The sequence below is a fragment of the Kwoniella newhampshirensis genome, chromosome 9, assembly GCF_039105145.1.
Source record: "Kwoniella newhampshirensis strain CBS 13917 chromosome 9, whole genome shotgun sequence".
In the NCBI taxonomy this organism is placed as follows: Eukaryota; Fungi; Basidiomycota; class Tremellomycetes; order Tremellales; family Cryptococcaceae; genus Kwoniella; species Kwoniella newhampshirensis.
In genome coordinates, this window is record NC_089963.1 from 942,948 (window position 1) to 963,967 (window position 21,020).

General features: G+C 51.2%; 8 protein-coding genes across 8 annotated transcripts; 6 read left to right on the forward strand and 2 right to left on the reverse strand.

The window, feature by feature from the left end:
* Positions 1-322: 322 nt before the first annotated feature.
* On the forward strand, positions 323-1,655 carry IAR55_005049 (uncharacterized protein; the record flags this gene model as incomplete). Its single annotated transcript, XM_066948143.1, has 4 exons — positions 323-494; positions 569-1,117; positions 1,207-1,328; positions 1,506-1,655. 4 exons carry the CDS (start codon positions 323-325, stop codon positions 1,653-1,655), a joined length of 993 nt encoding a protein of 330 aa, XP_066801602.1.
* A 319-nt stretch (positions 1,656-1,974) lies between these two features.
* Positions 1,975-3,490, reverse strand: IAR55_005050 (uncharacterized protein; the record flags this gene model as incomplete). Its single annotated transcript, XM_066948144.1, has 6 exons — positions 1,975-2,189; positions 2,338-2,400; positions 2,454-2,532; positions 2,605-2,702; positions 2,786-2,948; positions 3,095-3,490. The coding sequence occupies 6 exons, from the start codon at positions 3,488-3,490 to the stop codon at positions 1,975-1,977; spliced, it is 1,014 nt and encodes a 337-aa protein (XP_066801603.1).
* A 1,032-nt stretch (positions 3,491-4,522) lies between these two features.
* Positions 4,523-5,695, forward strand: IAR55_005051 (uncharacterized protein; the record flags this gene model as incomplete). Its single annotated transcript, XM_066948145.1, has 2 exons — positions 4,523-5,016; positions 5,125-5,695. The coding sequence occupies 2 exons, from the start codon at positions 4,523-4,525 to the stop codon at positions 5,693-5,695; spliced, it is 1,065 nt and encodes a 354-aa protein (XP_066801604.1).
* A 493-nt stretch (positions 5,696-6,188) lies between these two features.
* Positions 6,189-7,613, forward strand: IAR55_005052 (succinate dehydrogenase [ubiquinone] iron-sulfur subunit, mitochondrial; the record flags this gene model as incomplete). Its single annotated transcript, XM_066948146.1, has 9 exons — positions 6,189-6,356; positions 6,437-6,523; positions 6,631-6,799; positions 6,872-6,914; positions 6,977-7,124; positions 7,208-7,223; positions 7,284-7,342; positions 7,402-7,476; positions 7,533-7,613. 9 exons carry the CDS (start codon positions 6,189-6,191, stop codon positions 7,611-7,613), a joined length of 846 nt encoding a protein of 281 aa, XP_066801605.1.
* A 447-nt stretch (positions 7,614-8,060) lies between these two features.
* Positions 8,061-10,357, forward strand: IAR55_005053 (malate dehydrogenase, NAD-dependent; the record flags this gene model as incomplete). Its single annotated transcript, XM_066948147.1, has 9 exons — positions 8,061-8,163; positions 8,656-8,806; positions 9,176-9,247; positions 9,309-9,324; positions 9,380-9,531; positions 9,644-9,855; positions 9,907-9,960; positions 10,013-10,226; positions 10,312-10,357. The coding sequence occupies 9 exons, from the start codon at positions 8,061-8,063 to the stop codon at positions 10,355-10,357; spliced, it is 1,020 nt and encodes a 339-aa protein (XP_066801606.1).
* Positions 10,358-11,345: 988 nt separating this feature from the next.
* On the forward strand, positions 11,346-12,403 carry IAR55_005054 (uncharacterized protein; the record flags this gene model as incomplete). Its single annotated transcript, XM_066948148.1, has 3 exons — positions 11,346-11,519; positions 11,853-12,230; positions 12,302-12,403. 3 exons carry the CDS (start codon positions 11,346-11,348, stop codon positions 12,401-12,403), a joined length of 654 nt encoding a protein of 217 aa, XP_066801607.1.
* Positions 12,404-14,868: 2,465 nt separating this feature from the next.
* IAR55_005055 (uncharacterized protein) lies at positions 14,869-16,798 on the reverse strand (the record flags this gene model as incomplete). The annotated part of the gene is made up of 2 exons (XM_066948149.1): positions 14,869-16,723; positions 16,776-16,798. 2 exons carry the CDS (start codon positions 16,796-16,798, stop codon positions 14,869-14,871), a joined length of 1,878 nt encoding a protein of 625 aa, XP_066801608.1.
* Positions 16,799-19,383: 2,585 nt separating this feature from the next.
* Positions 19,384-20,614, forward strand: IAR55_005056 (uncharacterized protein; the record flags this gene model as incomplete). Its single annotated transcript, XM_066948150.1, has 5 exons — positions 19,384-19,633; positions 19,859-20,089; positions 20,143-20,267; positions 20,320-20,472; positions 20,531-20,614. 5 exons carry the CDS (start codon positions 19,384-19,386, stop codon positions 20,612-20,614), a joined length of 843 nt encoding a protein of 280 aa, XP_066801609.1.
* Positions 20,615-21,020: the final 406 nt, after the last annotated feature.

The window sequence follows — 21,020 nt, forward strand, 5'->3', positions numbered from 1 at the left end:
GTCCAATCGATCAACAGATCAGTCAACCGATCATCTGACTGCACGACCCAGCAATAGGATACCTCTTCCCCCTCAATTGTGTTCTCGACGACCCCTGACGTTAGTCTCTGAACGACGTTGCAAGTCTAAACCCATGACGAGAGGATCCAAAGGCTCCTCGACCCACAGAATCGTGTCGGCCTCACCATCATCAACTAAACGAAACGTCTCTTCATCCCCGTCGGCATGTTCATCATCGCGCTCTCGATCACTATTGGCTTTGTCCGAGACGTGCTCATCCGACTCGAGATCCTCACACACCACACTTGAAAGCGAAGAAAGAATGGAGATTGATGCGCCTCCTCTAGTTCAGTCAACGCCGGGCGGGGCCAAGAGGGATGTCCTTCTGTCTCCTTCCCAGTCCCCAATTCCTGAGATCAAGCCGAAAGCAAGTTTCCAGGTGGTTTCAGAGGCTGCTCCAGGTGAGACGAAGAAGGAGCCTTATGACACTGCAGGTGAGGCGATTCCATAAGCTGGTCATCACCATAATGCCAAGGTACTAATCTGCCTTGTATTTGTCTCCCGACAGACAAAGGAGAACCTCCATACTCTGCAATTCCTCAAAGCTTGCCTCTGATCTACCAATCGCCTCCTCGAGAGGGCTCGGGCGATGCTGATTTGGCATCGTCATCTGGTCCCGCGTCTCCCCTATTTCACCCCCTATCACCACCACACCATCGAAGAGGCCTCAGTTCAGATACGCGAATGTCCGCTGACCAAACGATTCCTGGAGATGAGCACACTTGGCCACCTGCTCATCCCGCAGCTATCCCAATTTCATGTCGGTCACTTCAACCTCTAGGACGGTATGTCCCGCAGTCTCCTTACCGAGCTTTGCATCACGATGCCCCGACCTCGAGGGGGAAGATCGAACAACGACCCAGATTATACATTCACCCCTATGTTTCTCCTGCCACCAGGGATGATCCACGCTTCCACCCCACTGGAGTTTATTCTGCTGGAGGAATGCGTCGTCCAATCTCTCCTAGAGACGGGCTTCCAGAAAGACGAGGGAGATCGTTCAGTCCGTTGAGGAGTGGTATGTCGAGTCCTAGCTTCAAACCTCCTCGTAAAAGAGGTGAGTCAGTTTTCGGTTGTCATTGCAACCTGAATCGACTCATTGCAAGGACTATCTTGACTGATCCAAGCTTCTCTGCTTGATCTTAGCCGACGACTTGCAGTTATCCGTACTCCACGAAGTGTTCGAAAGGACCGCGTACCCCTCCACAGAGGAACGGGACGAGCTTGCAAGAAAGTTGGGGATGACGTCTCGCAGCGTTCAGATCTGGGTAAGCGTGGCGAGATGATCTCTCTGTATCTATCCTTTCCAAGTCTTTCTCTCCTGATCATCTCCAACCAGTCCCCCGGGATCTCACTTGGTACCTCTATTCAACCCAACGACCTTTCCAGGATGAGCCCTCCTGATACGCATGTGCTAATTCCCTTTCCAATTCCCTTCTTTCCAGTTCCAGAATCGTCGAAGGGCTGTGAAAGTGGACCGACAATCTGCTGTGCAACGCGCAGAAGCGGAACTTCGCGCGAGGCTGATGAGCGAAGATGACGAGATTCAGCGTGTCATAGATGACGATGATGGTCGGCCGCCTGAGGAAGATTGAGAGAAGAAGAAGCGCCCATGTGATCTGATGTGAGGTTGAGGACATGCATCCGCTTTCTTTCTGTCAGTTGAGACCCGTGTAAAAGGCTTTGAGTGGAATAGCTCAGCGCTATATTCAGTAGTGCCCGTGGACGTTGATCTTCACCATCAGATATTCATGTACAACTAGCAAGACGTGTACGTCCCAATCTGCTCACGAGGAAGAAATACCAACGGGACCCAAACAGAACAGCGTATATCTGCTTCACCCATAGCGACCAAATAACCCATGTCCTCGCGCGACTGTGCACTATTCCACCTGTTCCCTTTAAGGACCGCCCTCATTCGCTAATCCCACCACCCGTGCTCCTCTCCCTACTCCTACTTCTGCTCAATGCCAATCCGTCCGGTCCGACGATCGCGGCATATTGGCCTCTTTTCGGATCATTTTGACGCTTTTCGAGATGTTTCTTGACTTTTCGTTCAGGTCGGACAACGATCACGGGAATCGGGGAGTGGGAGACACAGAATCGTGAGACGGAACCCATTCCGGGGGCTGTGTGATGCGGTGTCAGCATAAGACAATGTGACGATGACGGAGGAGAGGTGAATGAAGATCGAGACCAGACGAGACGAGTGCGGGAGGAAGAGTGTCTGGGGATAGGGTGCGGGCGAGATGTGACGGAGTCGACGACCGAACTCACCACCTAGAGCCATACCCCATGACTGAAGTCTCGATCTCTGCCCCTTTGTTCCAACCACAAGCGCTGGATAGATGTTACTTTGGGTGACGGTCAAGAGTTGGCTTCCCTAAACTCACAATCCGGTCTGTACAGCGCGATCATCTTCAGCAATGTCTCCGTGATCTCTCCTGCAACAAACTCGACAATGACAGATATCTGCGAGGGTGTTGTGCATCAGATCGAATTGTCAAGCTCAAGTTGAGACGTGCTGGTCGAGATACGACTCACTCGTCTGTTCTCTGCGTCGTTGTTCTTCTGCAATACCGTCTGTAACAGCGCCTGCGCCTCTTCCCTAAACTCCTCTTGTGATTTGTGCGAGTGTCTTTCTGCGATATCGAATCATCTCAATCAGCCACCAATGTCACTGGATGCATACCCCACGACTTGGGTAGCTGTTATTGTGATTCACCTCCTTCGTCCAGTTCGATGACCCGGATAGCGACCACTTCATCTCCATCCTCCACGAGCTCGGTCATGAGCCATTCCAGGGCTGTCTCTCCGCTCTCGTCGGGTGAGACGGCCACTGCGAACACACGTGTGTTTCGAGATCGCTTGTATCCCTCGCTCTTTGCCTGTCGTGGGTAGTGTGATCAGTCTCGAGGCACACGAATAGATGGGTCTGGTGTATGTGTCGGCCGAGGCAAGGGTGTGTAAATGGCGTTCCAGAGCACTGTGTGCAACAGCAGGATACACTACGCGGTCAAAAGGAGAAACCCACCTGACAGGTGAAAGCGAACAATGCCGCTGGTCCAGCTTCAAATGCCTCGAACCCGACTTTCCTCCTATACTTGCCATCCTGTTGACCACTCGAGTTTGTCCTAGTCCTGGGAAACCCAGCTCCCCCTCCTCCTAATGTCCCGGGTATCGTCCCCGAAGACGGATGATGCATTGCTGAAGGCAGATAGAGTGTCGATTCGGTCTGCGACGCTCTTTTCATAGATGGGGGAAGTTGGACCGATACCCTGGACGAGGAATGGGATCCCGGTTGTAATGGCGTGTTGAAGGATAGGGATGGTGAAGGTGAGATGGTGGATGAGGTCGTTGGAGGGTTGGTGATGGTTGATTCGGCGGGGGAAGAGTTTGCATGACGTAAAGCTGGTCGAAGGGTCGACATGATTACTGTATTGTATTGTGTTACCCCGTTGCGTTATGAGTCTTGGCTTTTCTGGAATTGAACAAGGGGCAAAAGGGGGGGGGGGGGGGGGTTCTGAGATGTTTGGAATCAAAGGGACAGCCGGGTGTATTCGTACAGCTGTGCACACCGTTTCAGAAAGGTGAAAGCGGTGTGTGTATATATACGAGTATGCTGTGTTCTGCGTCTGCAGATCGACAGCGACTGACTTTGACGATGATTGCACTCCCCGTGATGAACAAATGATGAATCAGACTCGAATAGATGACGACGGAAGATGAACACCCAAAAGGGTGGAAAGTGAACGTAATCGGGGCAGCTCTCCGTTCTCCGTTATCACCACCGTACAGCACCTCAAGTAGTAAGTTATGACCACATCCGACGACGAGGCTTCAAGGGCGTCGCAGTACGAATGACTACGAATGGAGCTCCGCTTCACGTTCGATAATGACGATTCCTTCAATCTGTCTTACTCTTGGTTGCTATGCATAAACCCGCACTACGCTCTAGCTTATGTCCACCTTCGTTATGGTTCCGGTACAATCATAGCGAGTGACTAAACCGTGCAAGTATGGGCGATCATCATGGCACTACTGACAATGATATCGCGTTGACGCTCACGGTCAACGAACGCCAAGTGATCGAGGAACGCTTCTCACTGACATTTGTGTCATTCCATCGACGTATAAAGCTTTCTTCGGGAGGCCACACCGATGGTCTAGCATGATCGTGGAAGACCATGCATTAGCCTCGACGCGATTTGAGTATTCTGCTCCGATCTTCTCCTCACACCATTGACGTCTTGGCTCCTTTCTCTGAAATCTGATAGTGTCCTTTGGGATCAAATGAATGCGAGCTTTTCCTTTCAGCTCAAAGCCCTCGAGTGCCCTTCATGATCGGCTTGCAAGCCCTCTCAAGTGCTTTCTAGCATATATATCACACTCCACAACACGAGTGATTTGCAAACATCTGTCGTCCACCTTCGCTCATCTCCAACATCACACTGTTCCCAAAATGCTGTCTCTCTTCAACCCGCTTCTTGCTTTAATGGCACTGGCTGTCCCTTTCGGTGTACACGCCCACCAACCCGGTTCTTGGCATATGAACATCACTGGCCCGAAATCCTCCTCACCCATCTCCACCCATTCAGGCTGTATAATTTTATCCCAACTTATCGTGCCATCGACCGATCAAGCGAAACTTCAATCATCTTTCCCTCTCTGTCCATCAACGTCCGTATTCCCTTCCCCGCCCAATCAAACGGTCAATTGGCCCTTGTCCTCTCAAGGAGGTGGAGCAGATTCATCTCTCTTGATTTACTCGAATCTCTCAGAGGATGAAGCGGCGGCGAAACAGATCAGAGCAGGCTGTGTGATGGAACTTACTTTGGACCAAGTCCAATATCTGTTGGGAAGAGAACTAGGTTGGAACGCCACCAACGATCGGCTGTGGGACTTTACTGAGGGTGAATATGTCATGAATGGGACCACGGGTGGACCACTGGAATGGTGAGTGGTCTCTATCACCAATCGTGTGTGTCTTCTGGGGCTGTTCACTCGTGTTTGCCACTCATGGATCACCATGGGATTTTCCACTGATAGCAATGATCAAACTAGCACAACCGGCGGCTCTCTGCTTCCTGATGTTATGCGACTCCCATCACCATATGCCTACAACATCACCGATGCACAGTGGTCAAGCAACCTTCAGATCCCAATGTCTCACACAATGACAACATACGTAATCGGTACGGTGACTTCTGCAACTCCTGAGTATTCGATCTCTTCTGCAATTGTAGGAACTTTCTCTTCGTCAATGACGAGAGACGCTACCACTTTTATCTCTCCGGATGCAAACGAAGAGAGCACCCAAACGGACGATACAGCCACAAACATCATTTCCACCATCAGCTCAGGTTATACCAGTGTTGCGGCACCGTCCACCACTCTCGATTCCCAGGACACTACATCTCAAACGGGTATATCGAGCCCTTCGTCCTCATACCCATTGACAGATATCGCGGTGATCCCTAGGCCTACCGGCTCGACTGCTTCTCCGGCGAGCTTGATACCTGGAACTAGCGTGTCATCTCCCTCATCCGCTCTTACCACCAGTCATTATCGATGTGTTCCAGTCACGATCACACAGGTCCAGTATGTGACTGTCACTGCTGGAGTAGGTAGATGATCGAGATGGGAATGGTAGCTGTGATGTGATATGTGCCAGAGTGATACCATATCAGTAAGGACGTCTGATTGTGTGTATCCTTCAAGTTGGCAGGACCTATGATATACGGCTAATGATATTCATGCATTGAAGACTGGAACCACTGTCTATGAGTGATGCGGTGCGCCACAATGACAGACACAAACCGGATGAATCTGATTCGTCGATTAAAAGGGTGGACCGAAATAAACTTCTTGATTTAATACGGCCGATTTGATGCACCATCCCCCCCGATTTCCCCCGCGCCATACTACTACTGTCTGTCCAATCCAATCGATTGGTTTACTCTCATCCCTCCAAGATCATCGACTTGACTTCTTCGACTCACCCATTTACGTCCTCACTCGTCACAGACGCTTTTCTCCGTTCGCCAACTCACCACTCAGCTGGCTGGATCTCAGACTCATACATCTTCCTTGCTTCGACACTGTACGACATTACGCCCTTGCTCAAGATGATCCGCCCCGCCACCGTCCTCCGATCGTTACCCACTCCCGCGTCCACGTCTCGTTCTTTCGCTGCCGTTGCCGGTCGATCTTTCCACGCGAGCGCTTCCACGCAACTCGCCACTCCGGCTGAGGCGAAGCCCTCCCAAATCAAAGAGTTCAAGATCTACCGATGGGTAGGTCGCAGCTTGCTTGTCCGATATTCATTCTGTCGCGCAGAGCTGAGCTGATTCTGTTACTTTTGTTCGTTTGTTAGAATCCCGATACACCTAGTGAGAAGCCCACGTTGCAAAGTTACAAGGTCGATCTGTCGCAATGTGGTCCTATGATGCTTGATGCTTTGGTGTGTGTCCCGTTTCATATCATCTCACCTGGCTTGCTTCACGTCTGTCTACCCAGCTGCTTCCTTCGCGATTGCGTACCGCTGACCTTTGTCTTCGCAACGGTCAGATCAAGATCAAGAACGAGCTCGATCCCACACTCACTTTCCGACGATCATGTCGAGAGGGTATCTGCGGATCTTGCGCCATGAACATTGACGGTGTCAACACTCTCGCTTGTCTCTGTAGAATCCCCAAGGATACCGCTAAGGAGAGCAAGATCTACCCATTGCCTCATAGTAAGTGGATTGTCTGCTCTCTCAGTGGCGTGTAGACTTCGCGTTGCTGATGTACCCATTCACGGCTTGTAGTGTACATCGTCAAGGACTTGGTACCCGATCTCACCCTTTTCTAGTGAGTCGACGCTAGTCGACAGGTTATGCCCATTACGCGGACACTAACGATATCATCCCCAGCAAACAATACAAGTCCATCGAGCCTTTCCTCAAGAACGACAACCCTCCTGCTCAGGGAGAGTTCTTGCAGTCTCCAGAAGACAGGAAGAAGTTGGACGGAATGTATGAGTGTATCCTTTGTGCCTGCTGTTCGACCTCTTGTCCATCTGTGAGTGCTGTTCAAGCGCGACCTGCCCACATCGTCGTGCATTTGCTGATTATTGGTGTCTTTGACCCCTTCCGTTCAAATAGTATTGGTGGAACCAAGGTACGCACTCATCGTTCTTGCCTTGGATCCCTTAGCTGATCGACGTATGCTTTTCTACAGACCAATATCTTGGACCGGCCGTATTGATGCAAGCTTACCGATGGATGGCGGACTCACGAGTACGTATGCATGCATTTCTGACGAGAGCAGCAGCTGACGTATGTTCCCGACTCATCAGGACTCTTACGGTGCGCAGAGAAAGGAGAAGATGCAAAACACCATGTCTCTTTACCGATGCCACACTATCTTCAACGTGAGTCATCTGTACCTCGTCTGGCGGAGATTTTGCTAAGACCAGGTCGCTATCAGTGCTCCCGAACATGTCCCAAGGGTCTCAACCCCGCCATGGCAATTGCCAAGATGAAGTTGGAGATGGCCACCGAGTCGTAGACGGTTGTCTTTTTGGGCAAAGAGAGGGTGGAGTCGTCTTTGGCTGCAACTTCTAGTAGGGTAGTCCGATGCGTCCGGTCACACGCTTAGGCAGTGCTTTCCTTTCGATATACAACCTGGGTTGTCTGTACTTCTTGGTATTCATTGGAGATGTGATGCATGACATATATATCGAAATGCCACTTTTTTTGAATACGAGTGTCGGGGAGTAGCACAGTCAGTTTCGGCGGAAGACGAGTGCGTTGAAGTGATGTGATTGGGTGGTCATTGGTGAAACGGACCGATTATTCCGAATATTCCCCCCGGCTACTTTTACGTCGTCACCCACTTGACTCTCCTCCCCAAGCAATCGACCAGGTAATCAACCCAATTGATTGATTTCACTTGATAGTATTCACTCTTCTCCTCACCTTTTGACCAATACTCACTACAAAACAAAACGATACAATGTTCGCTCGTCAAGTATCCAAGCACGCATCCACCCTCGTCTCAAGAGGTTTCGCTTCCTCCGCGAGGTCCAACCGAAAGGTCGCGGTCCTCGGTGCTGCGGGTGAGTTTGAGTGCGACATTTCACTTCTACTTCTGTAGGCTAGAAGAGGTGTCCAAGTGTCATGTCTGAAGTGAGGACGAGGAGGAGATGGTCGCTGATGATGTGTTTCCCTCTCATCTGCTCTCCTCGTTCGTTGTCCCTCTTGATGTTTCATCGTAAATGCTGTTGCGCTTCTCGATCGAATTAACGGCTTCGTGTACGACCTCTCGCTCGACAAAATGCTCGATCTCGACTCTCTACGTCGACGTATTCACTGTATCAACCACTGTGCTCGCTCATCTCTGCACATAACCCCACCGACCCGCTCAACCTCTCGTCCATACTCTTTGATCGATCGCTCGTTCGCTCGTCCACTTTCCCACAATCTCTCCCACCCTCCCTCTCTCCCTCTCTCCCTCTCTCCCTCTCTCCCTCTCTCCCTCTCTCCCTCTCTCCCTCTCTCCCTGTCTCCCTGCCTCCCACCCACGCACGCGCTTCGGTCGTACGTGACAGGCGGTATCGGTCAACCCATGTCCCTTCTCCTCAAGTCCGACCCCCTCGTCACCGCTTTGTCGCTCTACGACATCCGAGGCGCACCCGGTGTCGCTGCTGATATCTCTCACGTCAACACCCATTCTACCGTCAAGGGTTTCGAGAAGGATGAGTGAGTTCTGAGTCTCCTTTATCGATTCCCTACTCTGGGGTTTTCCTAGGGCTGGATGTCGGGGTCGGACTTTGGTAATCGAGGCCGAGGGGGAGGGGGGAAAGCAAAGTGGTGACGCATGACCAGTGGTGCAATCTACTACCTGCTCCGCCGCAGTGAAGATTGCTTAGCTTAGCCAGAGAAAGGAGGAATACGATCTATAGGATGCTTTTTGTGTTCGCCAGGAACCCCCTGGACCAGGTAACCTCAACATTCGTGAGACACAAAGCAGACGTAGCCATGTCCTTGTGTTCACAGATCGAATTGGACCCCTTGCCCACCTTTGCAAACTATCGATGACCCGCGCTGAAACGCCCTACTTCTCATTAGCCTCAAGGACGCCCTCACCGGTGCCGAGATCATCATCATTCCCGCTGGTGTCCCCAGGAAGCCCGGTATGACGTGAGTCACAGTCCAAACTCTGACACTTGATACTGATACTAACCCTGTCATTTCTTTTCAGCCGAGATGACCTTTTCGTTAGCTTGCCATCGTCAAGTCCTCCAGGTCGTACCATTGCTGACCTTCGCGCAGAACACCAACGCTTCTATCGTCCGTGACCTCGCCGAGGCCGTCGCCGAGTACGCCCCCAAGGCTTTGGTCGGTATCATCTCCAACCCTGTCAACTCCACCGTCCCCATCTTCGCCGAGGTCCTCAAGAAGAAGGGTGTCTTTGACGAGAAGAGGTGAGTGTGATGGGTGCAATGTAGGGGAGGGCTTCGCTGATGTAGCTCTGTCATGTTTACTCTTCTTCCTTGGATTTCCGTCGATCATCGTCCTTCGCTCATCGCACTAAAGACTCTTCGGTGTCACCACTCTCGATGTTGTCCGAGCGTCCCGATTCCTCGGTGAGATCAAGAGCGCCGACCCCAAGGACATCAACGTCACCGTAGTTGGTGGTCACTCCGGTGTCACCATCGTTCCTCTCCTCTCCCAGACCTCTCAGGGCAAGGACGTCACTGGCGAGGCCTACAAGGCTTTGGTCCACAGGATTCAATTCGGTGGTGACGGTGAGTCACAACAGTCACACTTATGAGTAAGATCGCTGACTTGCAGTACAGAGGTCGTCCAGGCCAAGGCTGGTACCGGTTCTGCTACCCTTTCTATGGGTTACGGTGAGTTCCTGCGTCATCATCAATCTAAACGAGTGCTAAATAAGTCTTGCAGCCGGTGCCCGATTCACCAACTCCCTCATCCGAGCCATGAACGGTGAGAGCGGTGTCATCGAGCCCACTTTCGTCAAGTCCCCCTTGTACGAGTCCGAGGGTGTCGAGTACTTCTCCTCCAACGTCGAGCTCGGTACCGAGGGTGTCAAGAAGATCAACCCCGTCGGCGAGCTTTCCTCCGAGGAGCAGGAGTTGCTCAAGGCTTGTCTCCCTGAGTGAGTATTGGGTCCCCAGAGCACGACGTTACACAGCTTGTTGCGTGTTGGCCGTACACAGATAGCTGACATGTGGTTACCATAGCCTCGCCAAGAACATCAAGAAGGGTGTGGACTTTGTCAAGGCTTAGAGGGTTGAGCAGTAGTATTGGTAATTCTTGGGAGATGAATGAATGCAAGGCGTAAAGTCAAAGCATGGCGGATATCGCCTCCTGAATGCGGGCGCACAAAGTCGTTGAGGATGGTCATCGTAAAGATGGATAGTGACAGACGGGGAAGAATTGTCATATGGACCGAAAAATCCATAGTCCGCCCTGCCACTTGCACCCGAGTCAGGTGGCCTCGCGCGGAGATACAGTGCGCGTTGTTTCCTTTCCGATGTGCGGTGTGCAACGCGACTTTCGATGTCTGCACCGGAGACGGCCATGATCTGGTTTGACATGGTGTCTGAACAGCCATGGAATCAAAACTTCCAGCGTGAATGAGACGCATGTCCGGTTTCACAGCTTTGAGGGGCAGCCAGAACCTGTGCTGGAGTGGATCAGTTACGCGATGTGAGAGTAGCACGAGGAGACTATACAAGCATACATGTCCCCCACGCTCATAAACCAAGGTGGCGTTTTCGGGTCGAATTGGATGAGTGGAAAACAATTCACCCTGAGGAAGAGAGGATGGGGGGGATGGCGGACGCGAGTCGTTTTTTTTGCAAAAATGTTCAGGGTTGAAAAGGGAGAGGAACAAGGGGCGCGTCTGTTTTGGTTGTTGTGCATTATTCATTGTTTGTTGATTCTTGTCACTCCGTGAGAACGACGAGTTGATTTGCGTCTCGTCCGAAAGGGATAGGTTGCTTTCATGCTGTGCTGCTGTTGACGTTCGTTGCAGGCTGTGGACCGTGACCCTTTGTGTGTGGTCGGACTTTCAATCAATCCTTTTTCATTCCCACTTTGTCGTGCCACGACGTTATAAAAGCATTGACTTGATCTTTTATCGATCCGAATCAGACATTCAAACGATCGTTACAACCAAATCATTCAACTTTCATCACACCCACGTTCGCAACACCCCGACCGCACTTTAGCAACAACAGACAGACAAACAAACAACCTGCCTCAAATCACAATGTACACCCTCACGCTCACCTCTGCAGCCCTCGCCGCCCTCTCCCTCACCCAAGCTATCAGGGTGACTTCACCCGACCAGAACACGGTCTGGCAGGCCGGAAACAGTCAGACAGTCTCGTGGGAGGCAGTCAGTACCGACACCACTAGCTTCGCGATCCAGTTGGTCAACCAGGTGAGTGCGAGTGCGAGTGCGAGTGGGGGTGGACGTGTGTATGAGGCGTGGTGTTGCGTAGTCTCGTTGTGGGGGTTTCGGTTTCGAACAAGTGTTCAGAGTATCAATCGTGAAGTGGTGGCGAGGGGTCAAATCAGCGGATATGAATGGTGGGAAACGGGACGTCGTTGGCGAACCGTCGACGTAGCTGTTCGCACGGACCGCGACACATATTTGTTGATCCACCAACATCTTGCCTCTTTACGAAATCCCCTGCTTTGGCTATCATGTCTACTCCAGTCAGTCTCACTCGAACATCGCTGACGCTCTGCTCCCGCTCGTTCCCCCTGTCAGGCCGGCTTCCTCCAAAACTCCCCAGTGACCCTGATCGCTAACCAGTCCACCGGTGAGGCCAACATCGTCAACTCTGCCACTGTCTCTTTCCCCTCTGGCAACTTCCCCGAGGGCACCGCATTCCAGATCAACCTCGTCTCCTCATCGACCAGCCAGAACTCTGCGATCTACGCCCAATCTCAGCAATTCAACATCACCTCGGGTGGTAGCTCTTCCTCGTCCTCTTCCTCGTCCTCCTCTTCTTCCTCTTCTAGCTCGTCCACTTCGACTGGTGCCGTCCCCACTACCATGACTCAGAGCGGTGCTTCAAGCGCGGTGGCCACCGTCACTTCTACCGACGGTAGCGCTTCTTCTACAGCTGCCAACATCCCCAATGCCGTAAGTACATGCCACTCGGGAAGGTCGTTACTCGGAACAAAGCTGATTTCCGTCGTCTTGTCTTTTGGCAGAGCTCCACATCCGCTGCTTCATCAGGTGAACTGGTCTCCAGACCCGCCGGAATTGCTGGTCTTCTCCTCGGTGCTGTCAGTCTGATCACCCTCTTCGCGTAAAACAGCGAGTTCGCATCTTCAAGTGTTTTCCTGGCGTGGCGTGGCGTAGACGATCAACTCATATGGACAATGGACACGACACGATCTTGTTCGACCTTGCTCGGCCCACCTACGTGCTATATTACGTTGGCGTAGTGTTTCGTTTTCGGTATTTATTTACTCTTAGTCATTGCGGATGAATTAAATGGACATTCATAATTGGCCATATCAGTTTGCTTGACGAGCGCCGATACGTCCTGATGTCAATGAGCATTTGACAGCTCATGATAGTTGTTATGCTATGATTCGTCAAGACCGTGCCGTTCCGCAAGCTGGGCTCATACATCAGACGTCTCACAACGTCGCATTTAAATCTGGTGTGAGAAAGACCATCATAGGTCTCGTATCTTTTGTGATGGCTCTCATCCTTGTCATCGTCGGATCGAATGACCGGTGGGTTTCTTGTAGAGGTGAATCCGAACGGGAATCGACGACATTGCTCTTGGGCATCCCCTGCTTATATCGTATTCGACAAACAACAAGACCACTCATTGCTTCGCTGTCGCTATAAAGCACTGGATCGCAACCTCCATCGTATGGAAATAGCAGCGTCATCGTACGCACTGCAGATTCAGTTTCAGCCGTATTTGTGGGTAGGAGTTCACGTCAAATAACTCACCGCTGACAGCGAGAGGTGTGAGTTGGCGCCAAAGATCGCCAATATCGGACATTATTCTGGTGGTCATCGGAGGTAAACACCGAGTCATTTTGACGGGTGTCTCAACCACGTTCCGCCATTCTCATATTCTGGAGTGCTGGACCTTTCGGGGATATAGATAACACCGATTGATCCCGTCACAACGGGTCCACCGTACGCTCACCGTAACGTTCACCCTACTCTGTGCTCACCGTAGCATGCCACTTACACCCAAATATCTTTGATTGCGCACAACCTCTTCCTCTCCTCTCCTCTCCTCATCCATCAACAACCCACCCAAAAAGTACCGTTCAAGATGGCCAAGTCAAAGAACCACACAGCCCACAACCAGAACAAGAAGGGTGCGTCGGTCGTCAACTCCCTCTTTTATCCCGGTGCAAAACCGATCAAAATTCGTTGGGGGGATGGCATTTTGATGTCAAACAATGATGGGATGATCAAAAGGGACCGAGTTTTGCTGATACCTTTTGGTGTGAATAGCCCACAAGAACGGGATCACGAGAACGAAGACCAACAAGTACCACTCCATGAAGGGTGTTGACCCCAAGGTTAGTTTTGGGATATGCCGAGACGGGATGAGACGAAATGAAGGAAGAGTTTTGGCAGTCGGGCGGGGAAGGGATGAGGGGTCAGACGATGACATGGAGGATGTAGGGATACGAAGGGAACTGCGGGGAGAGTTTAGAGCTGGTCAAGGGATTGGAAGGCTATCTTGAGGTATCGGAACAAGGACAGGCAAGGAGGGAAGAATTCGTCGAGGAAGGATATCACCAGCCTGGGTGGACAGGGCCAGGTGGCACCGTGGCAGGCGATGTGGATGAGCGGTTTTGTGCTGGTCCCTCAGTGTGACCTGTCCGCCAACTTCTGTTGTAATGGATGTGTCTCATTCGACTGGAGGGTTGAGAGTTGGGAATAGCGACATCTCAGAACGGGCGGAGGGATCGCGTATGCCCATTTGGGGAATGGATCGACGGATTGACGCACGGGGAATGGATTGACGAATAGCCCTCGGTCGGAACATATGCTGATTCTTCTCACACTCCACGCTAGTTCCGACGAAACGCCCGATTCGCTGCTCAAGGTTCCATCAAGGCCAACCGAGCTGCCAAAGCCTCCGAATAGAAGGTTGGATGTCTAGGCAGGAGGTTGATTCAGGTGGAGAGCGTTAAGTGAGGATCGTAGAGGGGAGATTATGTATCACCTTGAACAGCATGCTTTGGCGAGGCGCGGTCATGGGCAACAGACGACTTTGAGGAAACTGGAATGTCGAAAACGGGGTCAAGACTCGACGATTGAGATCGATCGACCGCTCACAGTAATTCTGGCGATACAGAGTTGACGGTGTTGATGGATCGGACAGGGGGATCTCCCCTGGCATTGCCGTTGAATGGCCTTCATCCCCACACTCGACTTGCGGCCACAAGAATACACGTTGCGTCCACACCGGATGTCGTCGCGAGGCTGGCCGGAAGAAACACGTTTGCTGAAGAGATATTGTCTGGTGGTTTGCCTGTCGTCGTCCATCGTGCCGATCTTACTGACGAAGCCAAAAGTCACTCATCTGTTCCATGCCTTGAATTGTCGCTGAGCACGACATGAGAACGACACACACACACACAAGTCCGACGAAACGACTGGACCTGAGTGCGCCTCACCGTTGTGCTGAAACCACAACCTTCTTGTTCCCGTCCACTGCTCGGCGATTCCGATTTGACCATGTCTCTAATTACGTAGTGGCATAGCAAGCTACATCTCATCATACTAACTGCTATACCGCCTTGTCCTCTTCCGCGCCCATCAAACCACCCAGCTTACTTCTCACTCTCACAAAACTCCTATAATACCTACCCCACTCTTCGCCCCTTCCCACATCCTCCGTCTCCTTCTTCTCCATCCCGCTCTCGAGTCCACTGAGAGTCATAGCTCTCTCAAAGCATTCCGCCGCAACTTCCAATTGCTGTACTTGGTGTTCTTTCTCTGAGGCAGGACCGGAACCTAGTGTCTTGGGCAAGAACCGTTCGAGGAAGATGCCCCGGGTGTAGGATGATTCGGCGCCTGTTAAGAGCGCGTCGCGACGGAGCAGTCTCGCTGGCGCTGCTAGGGGATTTGATCGGGGAGTAGTGTATTCCCGAGGCAGATTTTGCAGTGCAGAAATGATCTTTTCCGAATCCAATTGCGATTGATTGACCAGTTCTATAGGTGTCTGTTTGCCCTTCGAATTGAGAGCATGCAGCACTGAAGCATGATGGAGTTGAAGCAGAGAAGCTCTTTGTCGTAGCCATGTCTGATGGAGAATGGCAGGAGCATTGAGTGGCGTGGGAGTAACGAGATGTCCAGAAGGTATATATGCCAATGCAAGGGATTGAAGAGAGGATGCCGTTGACAAAGACGATGTCGTGGCGAGATGTGCAGAAGCAGAGATGAGGAGGGAGATGGTAGCACGTAAGAGCGGCGGAGGTAAGATAAGTGGTGTGTCTTGCTCATGAATAACGCTCGGAGCTGGCGGTGAAGTCGCCTTCGATCGGCCAAACCATCCTCTAGCCTCGTCCTTAACCTCCTCGATCACTTTTGACACGCCATGCTCCACTTCGGTCCTCACGCCAGCTCTCTCCAATCCCCATCTCCACCATCGCAGGGCCTCTGCTCCTGCACCAGATCGTGCAGACAGGTCTCCCACTTTCCCCGCCAATCTCATCACTCTAGCCTTCCCACCTGCTCCTGCTCCTTCGTCCTCCCCTTGGCCATGGTACACTGAGCTCAGGACCTGCTCGTAAAGATCTTTAGCATGAACGAGGGAATCGGGGGTATTGATCCGTTCGAGCACTCCAGCTTTGAGCAATAAGAGATCGAGTACGGCCGGATCGCCTTGAGGTACGCTTGTTGGTGTATTCGCGGGATCAGGTGGTCCGTTCGTTCTCAAAGCTGACAATGTCGGAGGGAACACTAGACCCTTCTTTCGAGCTTCTCTGATGGCCAGATCGATGTATTCGTCGGCCAATTCATATCCTCTATCCACCACTTGACGACCACCACCTCCACCATCGGTCTGGGACGCACCGATCATCCCTCTCGCTGCAACGAAATCAGGATGGAAGGCCGATGTCGTTCCTTTCCCAATAGACCCTGAGCCCCCAGCTCCCCATTCTTGACAGATCCAAGCACCTCTTAACGCATGCCGGGCTTTCTGACCCAATCGAGGATCTGTACCTGCCTTAGGTCCCCCTGTCCAGCCTTGGTTCTCAGAAGCCCAACACCACTCGTCTGAATCTTCCCGAGACGGAGCAGCCAAGCAGACATGTTCGACGTATAGATGGAGACCCTCAAAGGTTGCTAGTGAGACACCACCAACGGCGAGGAGGGAGTAGAGGATATATCGGACGATTCGGGACAGATACGAGACAGCGTAGATTGCAGAGTTGGAATAGTCGGAATCGGGATCGTGGTGATAGCCAGGTGGAGGAGCGCCGGCTGTATGACGAGAACTGATCTGAGATGCGTGACGAATCGGAATCGAAAGACCGTCTCGCGATCCGTGAAGGAGAGCAAGTGGCGTGGAAGTGGTGGGTAAGCGGGAGGCAACCAGTGATCGAGAGAACGGGGCGGGTGTCCGGCGCAGAAGCGGACTGAAGAGTACTGTCTCAGTGACTAGCTTGAAGAACACCGTGTTGCACTCACGGTAGAAATCTTGGAGGTCTCATGTCTGGCGACCCCTTCCGCTGTCCGCTTGATCAACCAGCAACAATAATGAGCAAAGAGTCGAACAACTTGTCTTCCGAACACAGTCCTCCACTCTGCCGCCGATTCAATTACGTAAACGATGGGTCTTATTTCGTCAACTACCCTCTGCGAGAAATGGCAGTCAGTCGACCAAGGGTCGTGTCGACAGCATGGGAGAAACACCAGTGACCACTTTGGTATCCTCCCGTGCTTCTCTGCTTTCCAAGTCGTATATATACTTTGAATAGCCTGAGAGATGGACGAGAAATCCATGGAGAAGTGATGGAACGACGGTGAGGAAGGGAGAAAAGGTGGTGAAGAGAGGAGTGCCACAGTTGGGCAACTGTCCTGTTCAGAGACGGATGATGTTCAGTTGAGTGGCTGATTCAGGAGAAACCAAGGTACATTTTCTCGTCTCCGACAGGGAGGGATATCAAGGATAAGAGGAAAAGCTGGGTGAAAGGACCGCCAGAAACACGCACCGCGAGACCGTATTAAGACTGTAACTTACAGTCATCTCGCATAAGTGTTCGCCACTTTGATTTTGAGCGTCGTACACCCTCAGATCTCAAACGTCATGCGCTGCACTCGCTGTCACATACATCATGCAATATTGAAGCTATGCATCTCATTTCTTCAGGACACCTCAACAACATGCCAGGCAAGGTATATACGGCGGCAGAAAGGGCGCAGATGGCTGGAGAAGCAGCTGTATTGGGCAAGCGCGGCATTTCAGCTGTCGCAAGGATTCACGGATGTTGTCACGATGGTCAATGTGGCCTCAGTCAATGAGCCCTATCACACAACGAGACAGTACGATATGAGGAAACGATGATAACGAGGATGACGAGGATAACGAGGGTAACGAGGATAACGAGGATAACGAGGATAGCGAGTATAGCGGGGAACTTGACACGGATATCTAGAAGGGCTTGTAGCAGTTCTAGATAGACTGAGGTACCACAGTGATATCGTTGAACGATGAGCAAGGTACTAGGTATGACTTTCAATCGAGAAATCGCTAGAGAAAGACTAGAACAACGAGAACTAAGACCATGTATATATATATCTCCACTGATCCATCCGCCAGGATGCGTAGAACATCGATCAACTTCCTCCTGTTTCTAACATTCACCTGCAGCCCCCTTTAGCTCGGTCTTCGGCGAGTATATCGAGTTGTGCTCGAAGATATCGAAGAAGTCGAAGATATCAAGAGGGTTTACGTAATCATGGCTTATTCGTGGTCGTGGCGGAATGGCCGTCATGACAACTAGGATTTTGCTTTGTTAATCACCCCCCCTCCTCTCCTGATCTGAATGCCACCAAGAATTGCTGGAGTTGGCTCAAAAGAAGGCTTTCATTACTCCCAAGTCATCCCTATACCCTCCCTGCTATGAAGGAAGCAGCCAGACAATTGTGGAAGGAGATGCCCCAGGAAATTATCGACAGGACAATAGCCAGTATGGGAGCAAGAGTGGATGCTGTGATAGAGGCCAGGGGAAGCGTTACTAAATTTTGATCTCCAGATCTGATACTCGGTGAGTACCTTGTCCACATGTATGGCAAGGCTCATGCCAATTTATAGGACTGTAACTTAATGTATGCATGCATAATGTCGATTTGTAGTTGATGAACGAGCGCGGATGATTTGAGAAAATATCAAAGTGGCGAACACTTATGCGAGATGACTGTAACTTACGCTGTGCACCGAAGAAAAGTCGCGCACGGACCGACAACTGAAAGTGACCAGCGGTACCTTGGTACAAATGAATGTACCTATATACTTGCACGATCCTTTCTCCACCTATTGATCAATTGCCTTTATCTCATGTTTCTCATGATATCTCTTTCTCACTCACAGTAACGAACCTGCTACACTCGAATGAGATTGTAAAGTGAGTAATGTCTGCTCTCTTGGCTTTGTGTACTTCGGCACGTTCCTGTCTGCGCATCGATGCCCAGTTTCTCAAAGAATTCTCCCCTTTGATCTCGCTTTCTTTCGTTCTACGCTTGCCTTCTTCACTCTCTGCTTAATTTGTGTTGCCTCTCGTCTGAGCCATCATAGCTGTCCCACTACACTTGTCTCAGTTCCACATTCAACGCAGTCTACATACCACTTCGTGTCTTCGTCTTGGAATCTTTGCGTATCATTTGCCACCCACAATGGTCCCTTGAGTCCTCCAAAGCGTGCTAGATATCGTCTGCAATTTGGGATGGATTTCATTTCCCCTTGTCAATGATCTCGCCCAAGGCGATAATGGATTGGGAACTCTGTACGAGTGACCATCGCACAACCTCTATCATGGCATGTCGCGAGGGTACAGCCCTGTGACTTTTCGTCATGTATATATCTGTTCGTCACTCTTTTCCCACGCTTTTGACTGTTTTCCGATGTATATTCGTAGGGTGATGAGAAACTTGTCCAAACGACACATTTCACTCTTCCCGCTGCCCTTCATTGCAGGTGGACAAGATTCCTTCCGATGATCTCGTGTCTGTTTGTTCAGGTCGAGACACTAAGCACTGATGCGACATTACGCTGGATTCTAGTTGCGCGATCGCCATCATGAGCGATGACAGACGAGCCGCCAAGCGGGCGGCGATAAAAAACAAGCTGGAAACGGCAGGACTGCTCGGAGACGAGGCTATCGATCAGGAGCGTAAAGCAGGAGAACAACGTCCTCTCAAACCAGTCGCTCATTCGACTCAACTGGCCTACGATACGCTTCTCTTGGAACTTGAAGTTTGGTGCGAGGATCGATACCCGGAAAGGTTCCAGTCATATATGGCTCTGGACGGAGAGCGACTGAGTACAAGTGAGCACCAGAAAGGCTCTTACTAGAGGAAGAGACATTAACCGGGTGGCTTAGAGGATCTGTGCATGTTTCTACGAATGAAGACCTTAGCCTCGTCTAAGAAAGGTAAAGGCGATAGGAAACAACTGCACGTAGAGTCAGTAAAAAGTACAGCGTCTCGTCTAGTAACGGCGGTGGGTACGAGACTTGCGGATATCACAAGGGCTATACTGACCATATATGTAGTATGGCAGAGCCACGGCTCACAGCTACGATACCAAGGAGCTGAAGACGATCGAGAGCGTGAGAACACCAGAGCTCAAGAGCAGTTTGTTCCCACTAACAGCAACGAGCAGTTCATACAGGGTCCGCTGTGTACGGAAGTAGGCCTTGATAGTGTTCCTCGAGCATGGAGCTCGGTACGACTGCATGATCATGAAGATATGCCAGAAGCTAAACGACCCCGAATGAGTGATGGTAAGTGCATGGGCCTATGTGTCACTGCAGCGAGCTCATGGTAAACTGAACAGAAAGTAAGCTTCACAAGTTCAGCCTGGCCGGGGCGACAAAGCCTCTTTTGGAGGACAGGTTGCAGGCTCTAGGACTGGGGACGTCTGGCGGCAAAGCCGATTACCAAAAGCGCCTGCTAAAAGCGGTGAGTGTATCGGCGAATCTGTTTCAACAGAGTCGTTCTTACAAGTGTGTAGCTCGAGTATAATTTCCCGCGAGGCAAAGCATACGAAGCTATGGCTAGAGAGAAACTGGTCAGAGAATGCGAGGAGAGGATGATTGCTTGGGGGGGACAAATCAAGGCGAAGATGCGGGATTCAGAAGAGCTCAAGCGACGTCTGAAGCTGTTTGTGAGTCCAAACAGCACACTTCTGCTGCATGAGGACCCTTGAATTGATAGTATGGCAGGACGATAATTATGAGCGCATCAAGAGGGGTGAGGCGGTCTCAGGTGTTGGGTCGAGAGCATTAGCTGGCATCAAACAAGGTTGATGATGGATACAAGAATTCATGAATGAAGGGACTTTTGACTCGAATAGGTTTTTTTCTTACTATGTTGAGATCAATGTTTTTAGGTTTTCCTGCGTCGATTCTCCTAATTGACAATATGTAGTACATGTAAGCCGAACGGTCTCATGTTTGAAGAACGCCCGTACACTGCACATATCGTAGAAGACCCAAAAATGACAATGACGAGCAACACAGAACTGGCTTCTGTACTACATGTTCGCCGCTGCGAGGTACTGTCCCAATCGCGGGTGGAATTGTCATCGCGGGTGGGATTGTCGGGGAAAGTCCCCAAGCGATCTCCCGATACTGCAACAAGCGTTTTCGAGTCGTGTCAAATGCCAATAATTGTCTCCATTAACATCTTTTCTGGCACCCCATCGGATCACAC